The 25,050-nt window shown below is 46.4% G+C and overlaps 2 protein-coding genes across 7 annotated transcripts in view; both read right to left on the bottom strand.

The window, feature by feature from the left end:
* Positions 1–6,456: 6,456 nt before the first annotated feature.
* On the bottom strand, positions 6,457–8,300 carry LOC133346931 (somatostatin receptor type 1-like). Its single transcript, XM_061558758.1, has 2 exons — positions 8,087–8,300; positions 6,457–7,836 (listed from the first exon to the last, which is right to left on the bottom strand). Exon 2 carries the CDS (start codon positions 7,686–7,688, stop codon positions 6,567–6,569), a length of 1,122 nt encoding a protein of 373 aa, XP_061414742.1. The 5' UTR covers positions 7,689–7,836; positions 8,087–8,300; the 3' UTR covers positions 6,457–6,566.
* Positions 8,301–15,382: 7,082 nt separating this feature from the next.
* TTC6 (tetratricopeptide repeat domain 6) overlaps positions 15,383–25,050 on the bottom strand; it is a 53,786-nt gene continuing 44,118 nt past the window's right edge. For all 6 annotated transcript variants that reach the window (XM_061559475.1, XM_061559476.1, XM_061559474.1 and 3 more), the window contains 5 exons: positions 23,053–23,263; positions 20,737–20,889; positions 19,242–19,412; positions 16,398–16,623; positions 15,383–15,636 (listed from right to left, as the gene is read on the bottom strand). In XM_061559475.1, coding sequence (XP_061415459.1) covers positions 15,491–15,636; positions 16,398–16,623; positions 19,242–19,412; positions 20,737–20,889; positions 23,053–23,263 — 907 coding nt within the window. In that variant the 3' untranslated portion in view covers positions 15,383–15,490. The remainder of the gene's footprint in view (positions 15,637–16,397; positions 16,624–19,241; positions 19,413–20,736; positions 20,890–23,052; positions 23,264–25,050) is intronic.

Below are 25,050 nucleotides of genomic sequence, written 5' to 3'. Positions count from 1 at the left end.
GTGCGCGTTATATCTCATTCACAGCAACCAAGACCACCACCACCAACCACCCACCACCCGCCACCACCACCCGCCACCACCAACCACCTCCCTCCACCGCCACCTCCCTCCATCGCCACCCACCTCCCCCTCTCCACTCCAGCAAATTGATTAAAAGCACAACACGCGCAGTGCGCTCTCCTCGTTATGAAACGCGTGCAAGGTTGCGGCTGCTGCTGCACGTTTTCCTAACGGTGCCCCGAGCCATGAAGGCCATGATAACCGTGCGCTATGTCGCACTCGACCGAGTCGCGCGTGTGCAGAGTGGCGCGCGCCTGTGAATTGCGCTCGATGACCTTAATTTAATCTAGCAAAGGCGCCCCTTTGAGATGTATGATATCGTTTGGGACCAGAGTTACGTAGGAGAAACTGTTCGTGTTGGGGTTAAAAAAACAATTATAAAGGAAGTGACTCGCTCCTCACACGTGAGTGCGAGTCGGTAATCGTGGAGTTGTTTTGTTATTTCTCTTCTCAGCAAGTGGTGGAAATTCCACGTTTCTATGGCGAGGGGGCGGGGAGCGAATTTTAGTTTTCTATTCTCAGCAAGTGGTGGAAATTCCACGTTTCTATGGCGAGGGGAGCGGGGAGCGAGTTTTCAAATAACACCGACTCGTGATTGACCACAAAGAGGTCCTCTCTGTATCGACCACCGAGGGCGCGCTTTGATGAATATCCACGCGAAAAAAAGACCCATCAAGCTCCTCCCCACCCCGTTCCCCCTCGGCATCGACCGGCGTGGTGAAGTATGGACAACAAACCCAAATAAACTCCATCCACGACCCCACACACGGCGTGGTGGGGTTGGAGGACTCTCTCCATTGGCGGATTTGGAAAGGGCTGGAGAGGAATGGGCCCTGCTCGCCACACGAAACGTGTCCTCACTTAACACCAAACGCTCTCCACCCCTCGACATCAGCGACTAATCACTAATTACGCGAACGTAGACATTGTGTACCTTTCCTGTTAATTATTTAATTGGTAAAACGTGCGCTAATCAAAAAGTGCGTCACCGGCATCTGTGATGAGACTGAAGCAGCTTCGTGCGGGGGGGGGGGGGTCCAGGCGGGAAGGGTTGTGATTAACTTCTTTCGCACCGTACGTAGCCAGCCGTGCTAATCGGAGGTGTCGGGGATAGGAGAGGGGGGTTAATGGGATCAATCGTAACGCAGTGAATAGCGCGCTGATCACTTTCGCATTTGCACCACCACCACCATCACGCAGCGCAGAGGACTGCAGCCACTGGAATAGGACCAACCCCGAGTTGTATCGCTTCCCCGCGCACGTGCCCACGTGTCCCTGGCGCACACGTGCCCACGTGTCCCTGGCGCACACGTGCCCACGTGTCCCTGGCGCACACGTGCCCACGTGTCCCTGGCGCACACGTGCCCACGTGTCCCTGGCGCACACGTGCCCACGTGTCCCTGGCGCACACGTGCCCACGTGTCCCTGGCGCACACGTGCCCACGTGTCCCTCGCGCACACGTGTCTGTCTCACACGTGTCTCTCGCACGGCAGTGTAACCCCCCCCCCCGCCCCCCCCCGTGGAAAATCATGACCCACGGGAGCAGATATCACAGAATTATCTCCTACGATCCATTGAGACAGGCGCAAGGGTGACGTAATTGCGAACAACTTGCGCCGGACAGCAAGAACGTGTGCTGCTGGATTCCATTCCCGATATCCAAGTCGGGTTTTCTTCCCGCAGCTTAAAAGACGAAGGACGTGAAATGTGATTGGTGTTGGTCAACCATTCCAATGCAGGAGCCAGCCGAATCAAAACACCTCTCACGACTCGGTGTGGCTTTCCTGGTTAAATAAGTATAGGTTAATAGCGGCCTCTGGTCCGCACGGTACAAGGTGATCCAGATATCTTGTGACCCCCCCCCCCCCCATTTAATTATCTAAAACTTTATTTTTGTTGTATGCCAATGGGTGTGAAAACAAAAATGAATACTCACAAGGGAAAAACTCTTGTTCATTAATTGGGGGTCACAAGACATCTGGACCACGCTATCGATGGAAGCACTTTCTCACCCGCTCTGCCTTATGAGAGCAATGCCCGTTGCATGGCACCCATGGTTTTAATTTTCAAAGGTGGATTTGAGTAAAATTAAGCGCAGCACCAAATTTAATGTGATGGGATTTCTTGTTGCTGCTGTTATTGTTGCAGCATTAATTGCTGATCGGGTTGAGGGCATCAACTGTCATTAAGATTATCCAGTTTCAGCACAGGTAAGCTTCCTGTTTATTGTTTAACAATTCAATTATTTACATAATTTTTTTCCACCCAAAAAAAACATTTTATTTTAAAAGCGCTTCTTGAAATGTGTGCCCGATGTGCCTTTTGGGTATTTGTTTTGCGTTGTTGCTGCTGCTTCGTGTTGCTCTGACGATTTCCTCGCCGAGTCACACGGCCGTCAGCCGCCGCGTTCGTTCCGCTGGTGCGCAATCGAGTGTCAATTGCGGTGTCGCTGTAAGTGTTTCACGCATTGCCGAAAACGCGGTGCTGAGCAGCGCTCAGGTCAACAACGGTCTGCTCACTCCGAGTGCTTCTTACTTTCACCTCAATCGCGCGGTCTCTGGAACGCCCTTGGCCGGCAATCGCTGATTGTGCGTGAGACGTTCGCTTTGACCAAGCACCACCCCCGCCGCCCCCCTGTGCCCTTGTGCGCCCTCCGCCCTGACAGGCGTCCCCTGAACACCGCGAGCGCACTGCCCCCGTGATCATCCGATCCGTCTCCCCAACTTCCCGTGAACACGCGGCTTACCCCCCTCCCTCTCTGCCGCTCTGGCCAACTCGGTGAAGGGCACGCAGCCGCATGTAATGCAGTGCTGTGTGTTTCTTCTGAGTCAATGATTAATCGTTTCCGTCCCCCCCCCCCTATTAACCGGTGTTGACAGCTGTTGCGCAATGTTGTGACGGTACCGAAGCTACCCTTGATGTTGTGTTTGTGTTTTAGTTTAGAATCCCAGCGTTGCGTTCAGCGGCAGCCCGCAATGCACTGCGGTGGTTTGGGCGTTAACGGGTGAGCAGTGGTTCAGAGGCATCAGCTGTGCTGCGTTTCTTTTTTATTTATTTATCTCGAGGAGAACTTTGTCACCCCTCGTTGTTGGCTCCATCCATTACTTTGTCCAACGTTCCGCGAGACGTGCCGGGGCAGGATTTCCACCTCGAGGTGCTCTGCACCGGACACTTCTTCTTGCTCGACGCATTGCGAGTCTTGATATGGGGGAGCTTTTTTAAATTTCATTTGTGGATGACGGCGCCACTGATCGACTTGTCTCTCGAACTGGTCTCTCTGCAATGCGAACGTGGACACAGACACCATGCAAGTACTTGTAGCCCCGCCCCCCTTCTGATATTGAGGATCTCCGTGGTAAAGAAATAGTGGGTAACACGGTGCAAGATGTAAACTACCTCGCCTGGTATACAGAAGGCCGTGAGTTCGAACCTGACCCTGACGCCTGCATTATATTCGGAGTTTGTGGTGTCTCTCTCCCCGTGGTGGCGTGGATCAACATCGCCACCGCGTTCAGAGTATAGTGGCCGCTGTAAATGTCCACATGACGAGCCATTTCGTCGCGCGATCATTTGCGGTGGCCAAGTCGCTTCTAAAAAAGATCCATACAGCTCAGTGGGCCTTACCTTGGTAATATGAAAAATTTAACCCGTAAAAACAAAGTTTTTCACTATAAATCCTTTATATGCGTGGCGGCTAGAGTCCTCTCGTCCTCTGGCTTGAGACGGCTGTCACCTATGGGTCAGATGATTGCCTGCCACCATTAAGCAATTGGTAATAAAATATAATTTATTTTTTCCTAAAAAGTGTAAAATTTTGGGAAAAAAAATTCACGAAAATAAATTGTCACGCACAACGAGACTGTGTGCAAAATGGCAGCTCGATTGGATCACGGGAAGTGGGTTAAAAAACGACCGAAAGATTTGCACGGTCGTAAGCGCGCAAGCAAGCAAGCAAGTTAACATAATATAAAGGATTTAAAAATAATGAATAGGTGTGACGGCTCCGTGCATGGCCGTGTGAGATGGGGGTGCCGTTTCTTTGAGCAGTTATCAATCCGGCTTGACCCCATCTCAACGACGTAAGACCCACGGGGCGGCTGAGATCACAGTAAATGCGCTGCTTATTTTAACGGCAGCGTGTGACGTTGAATACTGAAAGCCGAGTCCGGGAAAAGCCTCGCCGAATCTCAGGACGAGTCTACATGATGTGGGGGGTCCTGCGTTGCGATGGTCGGTCTGTATCCCGCCAATGAGCGTTCTGAATCCACGTGGGAAATATTGACCGCTGTACCTGGACAAACACCGCGCATTCGAGTAATCGCCCGGGCAGGTGATGGGTCCACTCGCTGCACTGCGACCTCTTGACCACACCGTAGCCCCGTGCATTGAGAGCGTTGCTTCGCTGGTTGATGTGAGCGTGAACCACCAACCCCCCCTGGGTTGTTACTGCGTGTTGTTGGGTAAGATGTTCGACGTTTAGCTCCACTAACGGGGAACTTCTTCAGTTCCCGAAGAAGAAACGATCCGAGCACGTGGAGCGAGACTTCGGATATCGTGACGAACGACACGCTCGATTTAAAGCTTTCGTGACTGCAGGGATTCATCTTCTTGGTTCTTTCGGTAAAGTCACGTAGAATGGAAATAATAAAATAATAAAAATAAAACATAATAAAATAATTCTCACGACGTTTCGGCCACAACGCAAGCAGCCGTCCTCAGGTGAAGAACATGTCTGTCAGAAAGACAGCGTCTGTTCTTCACCTGAGGACGGTTGCTTGCGTTGTGGCCAAAACGTCGTGAGAATTAATTTATTATCTTTTATTTTTATTATTGTATTATTTCCATTTTACGTGACTTTACCGAAAGAACCAAGAAGATGAACGACACGCTGTGTGGCCACACAGCAGGGCCGCGAAAAAACCTTACGGAGTAGTACAGGGTGCTTCAAAACAATTGCAACACTTCAGAGAATTTGCAACAATACCACGAGAAAATTGCCTCCGGGCTCTGGAGACCACCTGGAGAAGATTCCAGGCACGCGTTGACAACGATGGCGCACAAGCGGAGACTTTTTGAAGCTATTAACATGACATTTGTTATCATGTCACAGTGTATCATACGTTCTTTTTCCATTAAAAACGATAGCCCCTATGTAAGTGTTCACATTTTTTCGAAGCACCCTGTACTACTGCAACCCTCTCCTTCACGCCGTTAATCCGCCAACCCCACACTGGGTTCCACGCGTGCGTCGATCCCGCCAGACCAGACAGAGAGAGAGAGAGAAACCGCAACACGGGCAGTCTGAATCGCAGTTTATTCCGGGCACTCGACACACGTTCACCAAGCGAGTGGCATTGTGCGACGCAGCGGAGACTTTTGCGCCGTAAACCTCCAAAAAAACACACACACGCAGCACTTAACGTAGACTTCCGTGTCTCGCAGTAAAACACAAAAACAAAAACCCGAGACACATCGAACATAATGCGCGCGTGAGCGGCCGTGCGTGGGTCTCCGAGCGAGTAAGCAGGCGGTGCATTCATTGGGGGCACTTCATGGGATCGGTACCAACAACAACAACAACAAAAACCAACAACAATTCAACAACAAGAGGCGGTTTACAAGAAGCTTCGCTGCCTTGCGTTTAACTTCACGAGGAGCCGTCGATGGTGCCTTGGGGCCCACACACGAGCAGCCCCCCTGCCGCTCACACAGCTTGACGCGTGCCCCCCACAATTGCGGCAACGGGCAACTTTAAGAATTGGCAACGTCCCCCGTGACTTGCGCGAAGGAAACCAATCCAGGATGCACGCGTTGCATTCGCCCCTGCGTTTAAGCCCTGCGGACTCACCCTACGATGCGTGGAACGGGGTGATTTGCAATCTTCAAAGGCAGATCATAGAATGGCTATAAACCTCACTCCATCTCTCTCTCTGGCGAGGTCGTGGACGGGTCCATATAAATATAGGCACCATCCTCGACCACTTGAAACAATAATAAACTGCTTTCTCCCAACATAGCAGCCGCACTCGAGACCTCACAAGGAGGAGGACTCCTCGGTTTGGTCGTCCGCCCGAGACGCCAGCTGGGAGCTGTCGCGCGGCTGGTGTGGGCGTCTCGCAGTCCACGCAGGAGACGCGGCGAGCGCGCCACGAGCAACGCGTTCTCTCGCGTTGCCGACAGTGGGAGCACCTCGACCCGCTGCTTTTGGTGCGACGAGGGGTGGGGGGGGGGGGGCGCATTCTCACGACGACATTGCGATGCTCCTAGCGTGATCCACCAACCCCCCCCCCCCCCGCATCAACTCGAAAGCGCTGGGAGGGAGGGATTGCATCAGTAAAATGTGCGTCACCAGCCCCGCTGCTGTCCGCGTTGATGCTGAACGAGGGTACCGTGTGTGGGAGCTGTCACGGGGTCGACCCACCCCCCATCCCACAGCCGCCCCCCCCCCTTTCCTCCACCGCAACTCCGTGAGTCCGCGGCACCCAGAGGGGCTCACCCCCCGAGTTCACAGCGTGGTGGTGCGTGAAGCGCAAGTCCCGTTGCGGTAGACGGCGTTGTTCGCCTCCACCGCCTCGGGCAGGCTCAGGTCGTTGCGGCTGAAGGCTTTGCTCTTGAGCGCCGTGGCGTAGTAATCGACCGGCTCCTCCATGCCGCCGTCCATCCAGCGCAAGCAGATCGTCCTCTGGAAGGAGCGCTTGAAGTTGTCCGAGAGGAAGCCGTAGAGGATGGGGTTGGCGCAGCTGTTGGCGTAGCTGAGCACCACGAAGAGCTGCGTGACCGTGGGGTCCGTGGGCACGCCGAACACGTAGAGGATCTGGATGACGTAGAAGGGCATCCAGCAAATGACGAACACGGTGACCACCATCACGACGAGGCGCGTGATCTTGCGCTCGGACCTGCGCCGCTGCTGCCAGCCCGCCTTGAGGGCGACGACGCGCATCTTGACGATGATGAGCAGGTAGCAGAGGCAGATGGCCACCACTGGCACCAGGAAGCCCACGAGGAACACGTAGATGATGAACGCCACCGACCAGTTGGCGTGAGGCCACATGAGGTTGCACACCACGGGGCCCGAGTCGGTCGCGTCGGCGTCGTCGTCGTCGCCGCCGCCGCCGCTCGTCTCGGTGTCGGCGAAGATGATGATGGGCAGAATGACCACGAGCGACAGACCCCACACGCACACGTTGGTCATCTTGGCGATGCTCGGCCTCCGGTAGCGCGCCGCCTTGATGGGGTGCACCACGGACACGTAGCGGTCCACGCTCAGCACCGTGAGGCAGAAGATGCTCGTGAACATGTTGATGCCGTCCACGCTGAGCACGAGGCGACAGAGCAGCGAGCCGAAGGGCCAGTGGTGCATGGCCGCGGACGTGGCCAGGAAGGGCACGCTGAGCATGAAGAGTTCATCGGCGATGGCCAGGTTCAGGATGTAGATGTTGGTGGCCGTCTTCATCTTGGCGTAGCGGAAAATCACGTAGATCACCATGGAGTTGCCCAGGAGTCCCACGAAGCACACGACCGCGTAGATGAAGGGGATGACCACGGCGCTGGCGTCGCTGTCCGTGTCGTTGTAGCCGTGGCTCGTGACGTTCGCCCAACTCATGTTTGTCAAGGTCCGTGGCACCATCGCCCTCCGCTGCTTACGAGCGAGCCGAGGCTGTGTCTCGCGCTCTCCTCTCTCTTTCTCTCCGGACTAACCCCAAGCCCCCCCCCCCCCCCCGCAGCATTAAATAAATCCTCCGATGGGTGCTGAATAACCAAAACTCGTGCCTTCTCTACGCGCACACGCACACACGCACGCGCGCGCGCACACAATCGAGTGAATGAACACACCGACAATTTAACACCAAAAAAACGGTGGAAATTGATTAAGGCAATGCGCCGCGCTGCAACGCGCCTTCAATTAACCGTGTGGCGCAAAAGGCTGTGGCGAGATCCAGAGCACGCGCACACGGGCACGCGCGCGCGCACACGGGCACGCGCGTGCGTTCCTTCCCCTTCCCGCTACGGCTCTCGCGTGCGCACCTCGCGGCCAGCCACCGCTCGCTCGGGTCCCCGTGGACGTCGTCCGTGTCGCCCTGCGTGGTCCTCCAAGTCGCCCCGTGCGCTGCTGTCGTCGTGTGCGAGCGAGCGAGCGGGTAGCCAGCGGGTAGCGACGCCCAGACCCTGGACACTCTAAATTGGCGGCGGCGGCGTGGAGGGTGTGGGGAGCGCTGCCGTACTCTTGCCGTCGTCCGCGGTTCTCAGGTGCGCGGCCACCACCACCACCCCCCCCCCCCCTCGGCATTTATTCCCCGCGCGGCACATGCGCGGAAATGACGAGCACGCCATCTCCAAGGTATCTTGCTTGCTCGAGTTGCCACTGGCAACAACGATTATCTCTTTTGTTTCGTTGTATCGTACTACGGTAGTTACTGTTGTTGTTGTTGCTGTTACGTTGTTGTTACTATTGTGGACTGAACGCTATATTGGGTTGTTGGTGCGGTCTGTAGGCCGACTGTACCGGATTACCTTAACTGGGACGTTGACATTTAAGTCAGGGCAAGCAACTAATTTATTGTTTCTTATAAAACAGGGCGCGCTGAACGTGATCATCATCCCGCCGCTGCATCATTCCCTCAAGGCGTCGCCTCCCAAGCGCTGCTGCTGATGATGATGACGATGACGTGCTCAAATACCCGACGCGTTTGAGGTTGAGTCGACCATGGGGAGGTCCGGACTGCGTCAAGATATCAATTAGCACTGGTGATGTCCGTCGTGGTGGGGAATCGAACTCGGGTTTGCGGGATCGTGGGCTTTAAACGACCGCTCCGCGAGCAGTGGAGAGAAAGTTTCGTGGAGATTTGAAAAGAAACATTGCGCGCTACGTGTTTAAAAAAAAATCAGGAAATCACCTGATATCCTAAACATTCAACACTGACTGTACACTCTTTGGTTCTTTCGGTAAAGTCACGTAGAAAGAAAAAATACATTAAATAATAGCATACGTTTTGATTGCAACACAAGCAATCATCATCAGGTACAAATGAAAGAGAAAAAAACCTAGTAAACTTAGAAATTCTAGATTTGAAGCTTTCGTGACTGCAAGGATTCATACTCTTTGCTTTTTTCGGTAAAGCCACGTAGGTTAAAAGAAACAAATTAAATCACGACGTTTCGGAGGCAACACAAGCTTCCGTCTTCAGGTGAAACCGTCACAGCAAAATTGCTGTATCACTTGATTTGTTTTATTTTCTTTTAACCTACGTGACTTTACCGAAAAAACCAGAGTAAACTTAGAAATATAATGCAATACAACACAGAGAGTCGGCTAACATAACAGCCAACACCCTACCTGGTTGATTATCGTTCTTCCAAAGATTGCTAAATTTGAGAGAGAGACAAAACACAGCCACGGAGACACACAGACAGACACATAAGTAGAGAGAGATAACACAGAGACACACAGAGAGAGACACACACATAGGCACACAGAGAAACAACGCCTCTGTGTCGAGGCCTTAAACATTTTACAACACTTATTTTACCAGGTAAGGCCTACGTAGATCTTTTTCACAAATGATAGCTCAACGAAGTGGCTTATCACGTGGGAATTTATAGCGGCCAAGAACTCTAAACGCGTGACGTTGATTCAAAACATGTGGAGGGAAAAACCGGAGGCCCTGGAAAAAAATGATCGCGACCACGGGGAGAGAAACTTGCAAACTCGGGATCGAACCCACGACCACCTGTGTACTAAACGAGGTAGTTGGCATTTCGCCCCAGCCATATCGACTGCATGAGAATTAAACAATTTGCATGAACTTTTGAGTTGTCCCGAAAGCAGCCTAAACATATATTTTAATGAACCCATGGAGGCATGGATGATGTCCACTAACTTTATGTTCAGGTACTTCGTATTTATTCGTATAACTTTAATGTACATCTACATACTTCAATACTCGTGTTGCTATGAGTATTATCAAAACGTTCACTTATCAAACTGCAAATCCGAAAGTTTGAATCGTACTTAGCTGTGACAGTTTCTAATAAGTCAGTGGAACTTTGCGCGTTTGCTACGTGTCCATCCTGCGTGTGGAAGCCCGTGCGTTTAACTTTGTGTCGTCTCGGGAGTAAAGGCCTCATCACTCGACTTCCCCCTCCCCCCCATCCTCATCAAGGATAGCCAAGGCACTCGTGGCTGAAAATAAGTATTCTGCCGTGAAAATACATTTACGATATCCTTCCTTGTTTTTTCTTTGTAAATTAGGCCAACGTGAATGTCAAGGTCAAGGACACTTATTTGGATTGCTCAGTCTTGGTGCTGCTGTGTTAACCTCCCCCCCACCCCACAAACAAGATGCCACGTGCAGAGCGATGCATTGCGCGCGCACAACGATCCGCAGGGTAAATTCAGGGCACGCGTCCACAGCAGGCGTGGAGTGCTGCCAACCGGTACACTCAGCTTGGCAGCAGTCTGTGTATGTACGTTGAACTTCTTTTGCACCGCACGTAGCCGAACGCGCTAATCGGAGGTGCGGGGGAAGGACAACAAACTAAACGCAAAAAAAAATCAGTTCTCAATAAATGAGTTTTCAAAAAATCTAGATGATGATTTAAAAGTGCATAGCTCCAGTGTTTTCCTGTCGGAAAGAAGAGCGTTCCAGACGGCCGCAGAAGCGCATCTGAAAGCGCAATGCGGTCTCCCTCCAGTGTAACGCATGCAGGCTGTGTGTGGCGTCAACTAATGTGTGGTGCAGACATACATACGTGTGGGCAAGCGCTGATGAGATGCTGATAGGCTGCACGCAATCGCGCCATTTAAGTGTAAAAAGTGTAATAAGCACGTCAGATAATGCACCCTCTCTCTGCCAGGTGTAAAGCTTTTATTTAATTTACTTGTCGAATGTCACACCATCAACTGCAGCAAAGTAGAGTCATTGTCTGAAGGTAATTCAAATTATAATTTGTTAATGTGCAAGGTGTCGTCGTCGTCGTCGTCGTGGCAGATGATATTGCAATGGGCAGCAACACTTTCATCAAACATTTAAAGCATTAGTTGCTGTCAAATTCATACAAGTCCCCAATTTAGGCATCGATTTTTAGTTTCTACTCAGTCGAAATCAATACAAAAGAGAGAGATATGCAAGCGGTTTAATGGCATTCATATCACATGCAGAAAGTAAAGCCATTGACATCTGGCTTCCAAGATCTTGGTTTTGATCAGCTGGGCGCTATAACTTGATTATGGGTTGAGTTAAAATCTGTGCTCTGGCTGAGCATAGGACGCTGGACACAATGATCACCTTTCATGCACTCGAATAACATTGAAATGAATCCCCGGTACTTTACAAATGTTTGATGTAGACACCTCCAAATGTTACATACGTGGGATTTAATGACGATTAGCCTCATGGAACAAATCGTATTTTCACTGCAAATATTTCGATACACTTAATGAAATGTCATTCTCTGTTCTTTTTTTTTTAAGGCTGACATTTATATAGCGCACGGCATCAGTTTCATAATCTATATGTGAAATTCTGGGTGTAGCACACTTGGGGTATTAACACGATTGCATTCCACACTCGCCAGCTGGGCTTTTAAAGTCCCCACACGATGTGAGGAAAATGTAAATTGATAATATTTGTCTCCATGAACCATGACAAGATGAATTAATTCATTTCATTTGCAATACATTTCACAACTGAAATCCATATTAAATGTTCAGATTTAATTATGTTTGCTAAGCAGCCCGTTTAATCTCGTAAAATAACACAGCAGTAGCTTTAGACCGTACGCTTCCCCTCGCATCTTGGAGATTGCCGTGGTGGGCATGTAGAAATTACGCGAGGCGATGATGCAATGTACCAATTTCACAACGAGTGAAAAAAAACATCACTGGCACGGCAAAGGTAGGTTGTGAGTAACAATACTCCAGCCCAACCTCTCTGCGCCCCGCAGACCACTCGCAGGCAACCCTCACAATTCGTCTGCTGTCCATCGTGCACCATTAACAAATTAAAGCGACTCTAAATCTTACGAACCGACGGCAGTTTCGTGGACCATTCCGCGTGGCCTTGCAGAGACCATCGTGACCAGCAGACTTGGATACCGCTTCTCTCGCCGTTCTATTGCTGAGCTTGCGAGCTCACCCGAGCAACACCCAACGCAAAAATAGACATTATGTCACTGATGATGGCTTCGTATGACCAATGAAAAGCAACACATACAAATTAGAGTTCTCAGTACTTTAGCCACTCATTTGCTTTGTTTGAGAATTGGTGAATTGCAGATACACATTACCTTCAAATGTATGCTTGGGGTCGTGCGAAGGTCTAGACGGTCTGTGGTTGGTGTTTGCAGCAGCAGCAGCACACCGGAGCGTGTTTCGTTTTCCACCTCTTAGGTATCCACATCTTTCGTGGGTTTTAAGCACCGTCCATTGCTTGTGGAAGATGGAAGTGTGTTGGTGGTGGGCTCGCTGATGAGCTGTGTAAGCCAGTGAGTTGGTGGTGGGCTCGCTGATGAGCTGTGTGTTGTGTAAGCCAGTGAGTTGGTGGTGGGCTCGCTGATGAGCTGTGTAAGCCAGTGTGTTGGTGGTGGGCTCGCTGATGAGCTGTATGTTGTGTAAGCCAGTGAGTTGGTGGTGGGCTCGCTGATGAGCTGTATGTTGTGTAAGCCAGTGAGTTGGTGGTGGGCTCGCTGATGAGCTGTGTAAGCCAGTGAGTTGGTGGTGGGCTCGCTGATGAGCTGTGTAAGCCAGTGTGTTGGTGGTGGGCTCGCTGATGAGCTGTATGTTGTGTAAGCCAGTGTGTTGGTGGTGGGCTCGCTGATGAGCTGTGTGTTGTGTAAGCCAGTGTGTTGGTGGTGGTGGGCTTGTTGATCCGGTGTTTGTTAGGCACAGTGCTTGAACCCCATGCTGCTGAAATTCGCGTCACGCGGAGTTTGTGCCGCGTGTTTCCAAACAGGCCAGGGAGAGGCCTCCATAGAGCAGTGCAGTGACAAATGGCTCTGCATATCGGTGTTAGCCACCACCCTCGTGTCGCCATAAAGTCACGCAAATTGACGATGCTTGTCTCAATGAACTGATAAAGACGTAGGTGACACTGCAAGTGCCTCGTCTCAAACGGTGTTAGACCAGAGGACGAGGCTCAAAAGAAAGCTGTCTCTGGTGTGGACCAATCAGTTTCAAGGACAATGCATATATTATCAGAGTATGTTTTTGTTTGCATTCTGACCACAAGCATTGTGGTTAATGCAGACATGATTCCTTGTAAAAGGTTTCAGTTTGGTGTTTTAACATCTTAGCACCTGTTTTGTTTTGATTTAAAGCTTTCGTGACTGCAGGGATTCATATTCTTGGTGCTTTCGGTAAAGTCACGTAGAAGGGAAATAATAAAATAAGATTGTTTTATATTTGTATTCTTTTATTATTTCCCTTCTACGTGACTTTACCGAAAAAACCAAGAATATCTTAACACCTGTTTTGTTGCCAGAAAAAAGGAGAAAAACCTATTATCATAATAGTTGCAATTCATGAAACCTCGTCCTTAGCCACCAACTTGTGAACGCTAATGCACTCACAACTGTAAATTTTATAAAGCAGTTAGATTTTTCAAGTCAAATTATTTGATTAACAAATGAATATCAAAGTCTCATTTCCACTCATTTAAATTCATGCTTCTTAATAGCCAATTTAAGGCAACACCCTTTTAGTGACCTTATGTGTAGAAACAATATAATTGCACGCATTCTAACCAAATTAGCCACAACACTAAACTTACTGTGCACAAATACGCGTTTATTTAACACTGCAAATAAAATTGTAAATTACCGAAATGAAACGAGAGTCACCCTTGGACTAAAATGAACCACTTCCAATTAAACTCCGCCTTGAGTTGCGAAATGTCAGTGGGTAAAGCAAATTTATGAAAAAAAATTGGAAATCGAAAATGAAATGAGTATTTCATGCAGAGCGAAAACATATATACCCTCTATATATAAAGGCACGATTGCAATCAAGGGTAATTATGCTAGAAAAGTGAACAAACCGAGGGCGTAATGTGAAATACAGTATTCTCGTAAGAGTATTTTTTTTACATTTAATTGACAACACGCCTCTTTGGCAATAAACATTAACTTAGCAACTACAGTGGTCTTATAACCATGTTTAGTATTTGACACATGTTTTGGCGTATGTTATTGTGCAAATGTTACACCAGTGTAAATAAAAGTGATCTCGGTCTTTAGGATTACATGCAGATGCTATTGTAATGTGGTAAGGGCCTTCTTTAATGAAAGCAAATTATAAAAATAAATATAACATGTCGAGTGTTAAATTGACGTGAATTAGAAATACTTGAAGGTGATGTCCTGAACGTACTGGTATATGGAATGAGTGTCAATAAAGCTTACTTTGCTTTCAAAGCCATTCTATACGGACACGTGTATCTGTCTCCAGGTGTATCCGTATACATGATGGCTTAAGATCAAAGGTTCAAGGTAATTTACTGGTCCAATGATATTCTGTGTTTTCCCACAGGGATCATAATTGATTTTCTTTCGAGGGGGGGGGGGGTTCTGTTCTTTTTTTTTGAAGGACTTTAAAGACGTGTCACCATGTGGGTCAAATACCAGTAACAAGTTTCTATAGGTTCTAGATTTGAAGCTTTCGTGATCGCAAGGATTCATATTCTTGGGTTTTTTCGGTAAAGTCACGTAGGTAAAATTTTTTAATTAATAAAAGTAAAATAAAAATAAAATAAAAATCACGACGTTTTGGAGGCAACACAAGCTTCCGTCTTCAGGTGGAACCGTCACAGCACACTTGCTGTATCAAGTACTTGATAGAAGCCTGTGTTGCCTCCGAAACGTCGTGATTTGTATTTTATTTTCATTTAACTTTTATTAATTTTAATTTTTTTACCTACGTGACTTTACCGAAAAAACCCAAGAATATAGTTTCTATAGGTTGTAGATTTGAAGCTTTCGTGACTGCAAGGATTCATATTCTTAGGTTTTTTCGGTAAAGTCACGTAGGTAAAACATCAAAATTTATAAAAATAATATAAAACAAAAATCACGACGTTTCGGAGGCAACACAAGTCTCCGTCATCAGGTGGGACCGTCACAGCCGGATTAGCTGCATCAAGTGAGGCAATGATTCAAGATGTAATCCCTTAACAAGCAAGTTGTTAACCAAGTGCCAAGCAAGTTGTTAAGGGATTACATCTTGAATCATTGCCTCACTTGATGCAGCTAATCCGGCTGTGACGGTCCCACCTGCTGACGGAAACTTGTGTTGCCTCCGAAACGTCGTGATTTTTGTTTTATTTTATTTTTATTAATTTTGATGTTTTACCTACGTGACTTTACCGAAAAAAACCTAAGAATATAGTTTCTATAGGCTTCAACTTGTGATCACTGTCAATGTAAAAAAAAGGAGAATCACATTTTCAGTGACTCTTTTCTCCCCGTCTGTATCTCCACCGCAAGTTTATAATCGGATATCGCATCCTCCTTTTTCCCCAGCTTGCCACGGACTTCTGCCCTGCACAAGTAGGTAACTGCATCGTGCGGCTGAAGGGTCAGAGCTGTAACACAAGGGCAAAGCCATTAATGACACTGAATGGGAAGGCCTTCATTCAGCAGTGGCCTGACAAAGGACTACAAATTATTATTTTATTTTTAAAGACTTTAATTTAAATCTATACAACAGTGTTAATGTTTACAATACATGAGCTATATTCGGATAAACACATTTTGAAAGCCACAATATTTATACAACGCACAGATTTCATGTATGCCCTTAGCTTCCCTCCTAAATGTCTCCATTATGTATGGTGATGTGATGGTTGTGTCACATCAATAGGCCAATGAATACATTTATATCGCCTAAACTAGAGCAAGGTTACATCCATAGACATTTGGTCGTTGCTGCAAACACAAGCTTTCTTCATTCTCAAACATGTGAATTGGCACTTGGTTAAAGTATTTATTTTTCAAGAGAAACCTGCATCGCCAGCCCGCTTGACGGTTCAAGGACTTTCCTAGAGCAGACGACTGTGAGCAATGTTTGAAAAACTCGTATGGAGTGAGGTTAGTTTTTAAAGTGGCTTTCAACGTTGTTTACTGAAATAACGGTTTCAGTCACAATCCTATACAAATAAGAAAGGTTACTCGCAATCCTAATAAATAATACACTGAAATCCACAGAATTGTGAATAAAAAAAGTGAAAACAGCAGTGGAATGATATTCTTGGTTCTTTCACGTAGAAAGGAAACAATACAATAATAGAAATATAAAACAATAAAAGCATTGGAATGGATTTCTTTTCTGTCTGCGGAATCTTACCTTCAGTGTAGTCTGCTTCCGCTCGTTTGTACTGACCGAGCATGCAGTGAAGGTTCGCACGATTGAAGTAGATGTGTGACGTTTGTGGGCTTAGCGTGGCGGCCTTGCAGAAGTCAGCTAGAGCCCCCGTGGCATCGCCGCTCAGCGAGCGGACGATGGCCCGATTCAGGAAGGCACATTCATCCATCGGATCCAGTTCCACCACTCGGTCATAGTAATCTAGCGCCTGCAGTGGTGAAGGTCACACACACACACAGGTTCAATTACTACAGGGGAACATTAGCACAAGATGGGTCATCATATGCTGTGCTTGTGCATCAATTCAATGCGAGGCATATATCAGATTTCATATGTTGATGTACAATTAATATAATAAAAAACACAGCGGGCCATTGACATGTGTTTAACTTAAATTAACTTTAAAGTATAAATCAATGCCCAGATGTATTCCATCATAGCAGTAATGGGGAATTGTACCGAAATAGAATGAGCCGGCTTCATTGGTTAAGGCTTGTATGTATGTATGTTTGTTTAACTTCTTTCACACCGTACGTATCCAACTGTGCTGATCGGAGGTGTGGGAGCTCAAACCTCCACTCTAGCCCGCCATAGCCATCCTTCATCACTAACTTATCATGTATAAGTATTTACAGCAGTGTCAATACGACGCTGGATGAATGCTTCCCCGGGACTTTCAGTTATGGGGGTTGTTAGGCCATACCTCACCAGCCTGAGTATTGGTGCAGGGGGCCCTTGGATTGATTACAAATATTACTTGCCACCGATGTTAGCTACGGCGAACTCAGGCTAACAGGTTCGTAGCGCAGTGTGACAACCACTGCACCATGGACGCCACTCTCAATTGAATAAAAATGCCAAATTGAAGATGTTCCATCTGCAGGTATATCTCGTATCTATTGTATAATATGAATAGCAGCTTTAAAAAACACATGAACAATAACAACAATCTATGAATGGCAATCAATTGTTATATTCAATTGATTTTGTTTATTAGTACAACTCATTGTTTTTTTTACAAACAATTACAATTTTTATTTTAGACAACGTACTTTAGTTAAGGTACTTCTATCCGTAATACACGTGTTTTTTTAAACAACTTGATTGTGATGTGATTCTTTTTAATATAATTATTTTCGCAAACGAAATACATTTATTTTAATATTACGACAGTAGTGGTTGGTCACGACGACATGAACTGTCTGCAAAAACTTGTTGTCATCAAGTTAAATACGTGGAAAAGTCGCAGCACTGAAATTGCTTACTGTATTTGGCCTACTCTTCTACACTGGCTTGACATCTTGAAAGAGTAAGGGATTACCCACAGTTTATCTCACCACATTGTGAACTGCTGATCGTCTGTGGTGTACCCGCATACTACTGAGTCGGGGGGGGGGGGTTTAGCAAACGTATCTATGGGACCCTTTTTGTCAGTACCAAGATGCTAACGTCCGATAGAAGGCTGTCTCTTGTGTAGGCCAATCAGTTTCAACGACAATGCACACATACTCAAAGTATATTTGTTTGCATGTTTTGCACGTATTATGTTAAACTTCGATTTAAAGCGTTGTAGCCGAAACGTCGTGAGAATTATTTTATTTTATTATGTTTTATTTTTATTATTTTATTACTTCCCTTCTACGTGACTTTACCGAAAGAACCAAGAAGATATGTTAAACTTCTTTCGTACCGCACGTAGCCAAACCGTGGTGCTAATCAGAGGAGCGCATGTGTGGTTAATGCAGCCTTGATGTTTATTTTGGTGTTTGAACATCTTAAAACCTGTACTATTTCCAGAAAGGTTAATGCCTAATCTTTTTTTGTTTTCCCTTAGCAAAATAGCCAATTGTTTCAACTACCATGCTGGGATATCCAACCGGTGGGCTCTGGGTCGAAAGTCAAAGTGTAGGTGACCGTTATACCACGGCAGGATCTTAAAGAAGCATTTGCAATAAAAAATATTGCAGACGAAAGCTTCCTGAGTTTTTATTACATTTTACTTTACCCTCAAAAGTGTATCAAAACTGTATTGCACGCATGTGAGTACACACGTATAATTTAATTGATCATATTCAGCATGCACTATATTGAAAGTGGCAAGTGGTGGTGCAGTGGTGAGCGCACCGTACTAAGTAGCCAGCGACACGACTTTGATTCCTTTCCATGGCTAACATCGGTGGTAAATTTGATCTGAATTGGGACTTGGAAGTATTGTTAAAATAATACCCATGAACGACAGTGTGGGGAGGCCTTCATCCGTCATTCAATGAACAAAGGACTGCATATTATTCTATTAAAAGTTTGGAAACATTGCTCGCCCAAAATTAATTGTGATAATTGGTACATTATGTACAAGAGTGTGCAGTTCTTTGCAATTTACAATCACTCCAATTAGATGTTCAAATTCTCGAAGTGTTCCATAAAAGGGAACCCATAATAGCTATATTATTATTCTCTTCTTTTCTATTCTCTGATATACTGAAAGTGTGTATTCATTAAAACTTCACGGCAGAACAAAGTCTTATTGCAAACTGAAAATTTTCCATCCCAACCACATTTATTTTCATTCTGAATTCAACTTTTACACGAATGATTCATGTTGAAACAAACGTTTGCAGAGCCAGATTCGTGCACTGTTTTTGTTGTTGTTGTTGTTGTTGTCCCGTCTCCATTCACAACAATGGGTCAAATGGCCAAGGCAATGTTGCTCGGCCGTCTTGCCGAGACACAAAATGAGCCCTCTGTTATTCGAAACACCGAGTGTGTCGTCTGGCTCCGGGACGTGATCGTAACAAAAGGGTGCCTCGTTTGCAGCGTCAAGACCACCTGCGTCAGCTGGCGGCCGTGCAGGTACACGTTGGCGGCGTTGTAGTACGCGAGGGCGTAGTTGGGATCGGCGACGATGGCTGCCTGGTAGTCGCGCATGGCGCTCACCACATCGCCTGAACCCTGGTGGATCGCGCCGCGGTTTGTCAGCACCTCCGCCGACTTCCCCAGCTGCGCCGCGGTGTCCGTTCGGGAGGGGCGTGAAACCGTGCACACGCGCGTATCGCCCGGGTCAGTTGCGATGACCATTGAAGCAACACGTGTCCAAGTACATTTTTTGGCAACAAAAAATAGCGCTCTCCCTGAGTTATACTGATTAAGATATAGGCAAAGGATTGTATAAAATAATTTATGAGCTCATTAAATATGGTACTTTTATTGTAATGCAAAGTACATTACTTTTTAAAGGTGCATCCTTAACTTATTAATATTTAAATTGTTGCTGCAATCATGATCATAAGCAATAGATAGGTTTATAAAATTTATTATTGGTTTTATTGTGTTTAGAGAGGGCGTACCATACATACTTCATAACAATCCATTATTTATTATAATGTAACGCACACAATACATCTATTTAACGATTGACTTATTTTGAAGGCCCATATGCACGACACTTATTTCTTCACATGTGCATATAATATATACTAGCCTTTTGCCTGTCCAAGGACGGGTGTATTGCAGTAAATCTGAGACTTGCAAGCGAAAAGCAGAGCGCGACGTGATATATTAATTGCATCAATTCGCGTTCAATTTGTAAGGCCGCGGTGACACAGACATATTTCATTTTAAGGTTATAATCCCTTGTTCATCATGACGTCCTTTTTACTTCTATGTCTCAACAGCATTACGGAGATCGCGTGACGTGAGGGTTCTGCCTTTGTAGTGAGGGTTGTAAGTTGACACTGAGGAGGGGGGAGGAGGCACCTCGCCCCCCCATGTGGAGTGACGTCACCCGCTAATTATTATTAATCAGGGGCGGGGGGTGTCCATTTGGAGGACGTCACCTGTTCATGATTATTAATGAGGGGGGCTGTTCGATGTGTTGTGACGTCACTTGCTCATGATTATTAATGAGGGGGGGTGGTCCATGTGGAGGACGTGACCTGTTCATGATTATTCTTTGGGTCTTTCGGTAAATTTACGTAGATAGGTTGAAAGAACGCAACACATTACAATATTAATTCCTGCAGTCACGAAAGCTTTAAGTCAAGATCTGTTCATGATTATTAATGAGGGGGGCTGGTCGACGTGGAGTGACGTCACATGCGGAACACACAGACATTCTTGGCTCATTATAGTATGGAATTAATATTGAAATGCCTTGATAATCACGGTGACTGACAAAACATATGTATTGCACAAGCGTTACTTTGAGCAACCTCTTGACACTTTTCAAACATCATAAGTTCTAATAATCACCACGAGTTTATGCTTCTGAGTTCAATGTGTCAAAGGCGATGTACAATCCATATGAGGAATGGCAAACTTCCACCTTCACGGCTGTATTGATGTCTTGCAGTGCGGCAAACGTGCTGTTCATCTGGAGGTTTACAACTGCACGGCCCTCAAATGCTTCAGCGCATCTTGTGTCCAGCTCAATTGCTGTTGTGAAATGATTCCAAGCCTTCTGAAACCTTCCATTCGCCTGCAAAGAAACAGGGGGAAGCTTTTAGATTCTTAAGTAAAATGATTTCTAGGTCGGTGTGCTGCTAATTTTGTACAATTTAAGTACGGATCATCTATACTGCAGTTATGCTCATATACAATGCTGGTAAAATCCTATGAGCTTTACATTGTCATTGTTAATGTTGTGATTTAAAAAGTTAAATTCCAAGACTCTCACAATATGCTCGAACATTGTTGGATATAAAATATTTCTCAACTTTTTCATTGACTGCCTGGTAGTAAAGCTTGAATAATTCCTTTTTGCAATTATATTTTATCAGCCATTAGCATGTTCCAATTTTCTAGAATGTAGCTATAATTTATCTGGTATTTTGGTGGTTTATGGTGTTTTTAAAAGTACAATACACCTACAGAAATAGTGCATACCATTACTAATTATCAAAATGTGGTGTGAAACAACGTGTCAAGAGCTGATGCGGTACATAGCTTTCTTTAAAACATCAGAAAAAAGAGGTTAATTAAAATCCATAATTTCTCACAATCTTTAGAAAAATAAGTGCAATTGTGCATTATTAGAAGAGACATTAACAATAGACTTTTAATCTCAATGAGCGCTCACCTGGTTATGAATTAACATCTCGTTTTTTGTACGTTTTCAACCGATTCCCTATACCTGCGTAACGACATAAATGGGCCGTTCTATGGCTACAGTGGGTGTACTATACACAAGGGCTCACTAGGGGGCAGACTCCAGATGTCACGGAGGTCGGATCAGGACATGACACTCTGGATAAACCGGCAAGAGCACGTGACCGGAGGAGGGGGCACAGGGGCCTCCAAAAGGGGGCGAGTGGGCCACGTGATGTGGACCCAGAGTCTTCGCGAAGGATCGAGAAGGGGGGCGTGACCAGAGGCGGAGCTCGGTGACGTCACAGGAGATATAAGCCGAGCCCCGAGAAGGAGCATGGCTTCGATTAAAGCTTTCGTGACTGCAGGGATTCATCTTCTTGGTTCTTTCGGTAAAGTCACGTAGAAGGGAAGTAATAACATAATAAAAATAAAACATAATAAAATAATTCTCACGACGTTTCGGCCACAACGCAAGACCAAGTCTGTCGGGGAGACAGCGTCCGACGCTGTCTCCCCGACAGACCAGGTCTTCACCTGAGGACGGCTGCTTGCGTTGTGGCCGAAACGTCGTGAGAATTATTTTATTATGTTTTATTTTTATTATTTTATTACTTCCCTTCTACGTGACTTTACCGAAAGAACCAAGAAGAAGGAGCGTGGCTGTTCAACCCGGGAGGAAGTCGTCTTCTCTGATCTTCGCTCTTCAGTACGCAGAGACACGACGGCGTGTTGGCAGTTCTGGTTCAACCATATAAAGTCCGCTAAAGTGGTTAGGTGGTTAGGAACGGTGGCCACTATCTTATGTAGTTAACCTGTAATGTACATAGTCGCTCGGAATGTACATAGTTAACCTTGAAACATTGAATTTAGTTATTTTTTTTTTACCTACGTGACTTTACCGAAAGAACCAAAGAGTACTTGGAACATTGAATAGTGTTGGTTGTGTTAGAGAATAAACTCCCAGTCTTGGTGTGCGCCTGATTAGAACCCACTACATCTGTAACATGTAGAGCACGCCTGCCGATACTCGCTGTTAGTATCGCGACCAGTGTAACCATGATTGTAACTAAGATCTGTACCGTATAACAAAAGTAGTACCGTCGCAAGACGCCCATAAAATATAATACAATTTCTTCATCGGAGGTCTCGGATTACAACTTTGCCTATGTTCTTTAAGCACTATTTTTGGTTGAGCCTAGTGCTTGGAAAAAAAAGTTTGTAATAGGTTGCTGTAGGGCCATGTAGTGGGGAGTGCAGAAATAAAAATGTTCGTACTTTACTTCTATGCTACCACGTATGCGATCCCCACCTTTAACAAGCACAGTAAAATAACCCCCACGACTACCGTGGAATGGGGAGGCCCTCATCCAGAAGTGGATTGTTGGTTGTAATCAACACGTAAGTATTGATGATAATGAGCTATCGTTAACCTTATTTCGTATGGACCACCTGAACGTGAAATTGCAGTCATTGTTTAGCAGCTACATCAGCCAATACAAGAAGAAGAATTGTAAAACCAACACGACGGCTCCGACTGTTGCTTCGTTCCAACCTGAAGGCTGTAGGCCAGGTTAACCCTGGCGTGGCCGCTCAGCGGGTCGAGACGCAGCGCTCGGAGGTAGTCACGCTGAGCCGCCCTGGTGCCGGACGCGTGGCGGTAGTTCATGAGGGCGTTGCCGCGCCCAACGTACGCGCTCACGTAGAAGGGGTCCGCCTTCGTGGCTTCGCCAAATGCAGCGACGGCTTCTTTCACGCGGCCGAGCCTTGGGACGAAAAGGGTTTTGCTGCTTAATAACAGCGGGCAGCGAGACGTGCCAAGGGAAGCAGAGGATGGCATGGGAAATAGATGGCAGCGATAATAAATGAAAAGAGAATCTGAGGCCACTTACTGGGCAGCAATTATAAAGGAAAGGAAGGAGTAGAAGAGAATGGGGTTGGCATCTGCCCAGCAGTGGGAAGTTACAGGCTTATAATAAAGGTTTTGTTTTTGGGTGAGATCACGTAAATAAAAATGTGTCATTAACCCACCACCACCACCACCTGACACAGCCAATTAGCAAGGGTTGCCACGTAAACAAAAGGTGGAAATTAGTTACGAATTTAGCACACTGGTGTGTTCGAGAGTAAATCTCACAACATTAACAATTGGAGCACGACGTTTGACTGGTGATTACAACCAGCTTCATCAGGTGTTTTGCCCAGAATTTTGAAGAATGAATAATATCAGTCGCGAAAGCCTACGAGTTACAGGCTGACAACAGCAGCAGCAATAAGGGCCCAGCAATTGGTGACCTCCTTGACATTTATATTTATAAATATTGTTTGTATCTTATACCTACTATAATCACCCAGGAATGTCCGTCCTTAATGCTCGACCAGCCCTCCTCATTAATATTCATGAGCAGGTGACACCCTCCAAATGGACCCCCCCCACCCCTCCTCATTAATAATCACGAGCGGGTGACGTCACTCCACATGGAGCACCCTCCCCCCTCACTAATAATCATGTGCAAGTGACGTCACTCCACATCGAACAGCCCCCCTCTTTAATAATCATGAACAGGTGACGTCCTCCAAATGTACAATCCCCCCATTATTATAACCTACTATAATGAGCCAAGAATGTCTGTGTGCAATGCTCGTGACATCACTCTACGTCGACCAGCCCCCCTCATTAATAATCATTATAAGGTGACGTCCTCCAAATGGACACCCCCCCCACCATTCATAATAATTAGCGGGTGACGTCACTACACATGGGGGGCCGACGCGCCTCCTCCCCCCTCCTCAGCGTCAACTTACAACCCTCACTACAAAGGCAGAACCCTCACGTCACGCGATCTCCGGCACGCTGTTGAGACATCAAAGTAAAAAGGACGTCATGATAATCAAGAGATTATAACTTTAAAATGAAATAGGTCTGTGTCACCGCGCCCTTACAAATTGCACGCGAATTGATGCAATGAATATATCACGTCGCGGTCTGCTTTTCGCTTGCAAGTTTCAGATGTACTGCAATACACCCGTCCTTGGACGGGCAAAAGGCTAGTATATAATAAAGACCTTAATCTGTATATACATCTCAAAAATCTCTAGGGTACTTTCCGCCAAGGTAGAAAGCGTAAATTTGGTACATAAGTAGCTTTTAGTACACAAGCAACAGGACAAATCTGAAAATCCGAGATTATTCATTCTAAGGCTCCCAAATCTTGATCTTAAGTACCCCATAAACATGTGTGTGCGTGTCATTCAGAAACCGTTCAATCTAAACGATAGCGTTTTTTTCGTTTGCTAGAGCATTAAACAGCAAATACAATTAAAGCAAGAACCATTGTTCTTTTATTGTTTTTGAGATATTCGGATTCAAGCGGTTTTGAACGAAAAAATACGCATATTATGATGTTCAAATATGAATAATTCGAAAACGGTAAAATATAGAAGTTTCATCTCGTAGAGCATTCATTTCATGAATAGTTGAATAAAGTCGTCAACAATTTGTGTTTTTGTTGCGGTAAACTACACATTTTTGGAGTAGTTGTTAGTGTCTGAT

The sequence above is a fragment of the Lethenteron reissneri genome, chromosome 25, assembly GCF_015708825.2.
Source record: "Lethenteron reissneri isolate LAM-NWPU_2019-01 chromosome 25, ASM1570882v1, whole genome shotgun sequence".
Lineage (NCBI taxonomy): Eukaryota > Metazoa > Chordata > Hyperoartia > Petromyzontiformes > Petromyzontidae > Lethenteron > Lethenteron reissneri.
Note: the sequence above shows the minus strand (reverse complement) of the source record. Positions and strands in the feature narration are given on the sequence as shown.

Coding starts and splice junctions, on each gene's coding strand:
- LOC133346931 (XM_061558758.1), bottom strand. CDS start 7,688: ATGGTGCCACGGACCTTGACAAACATGAGTTGGGCGAACGTCACGAGC.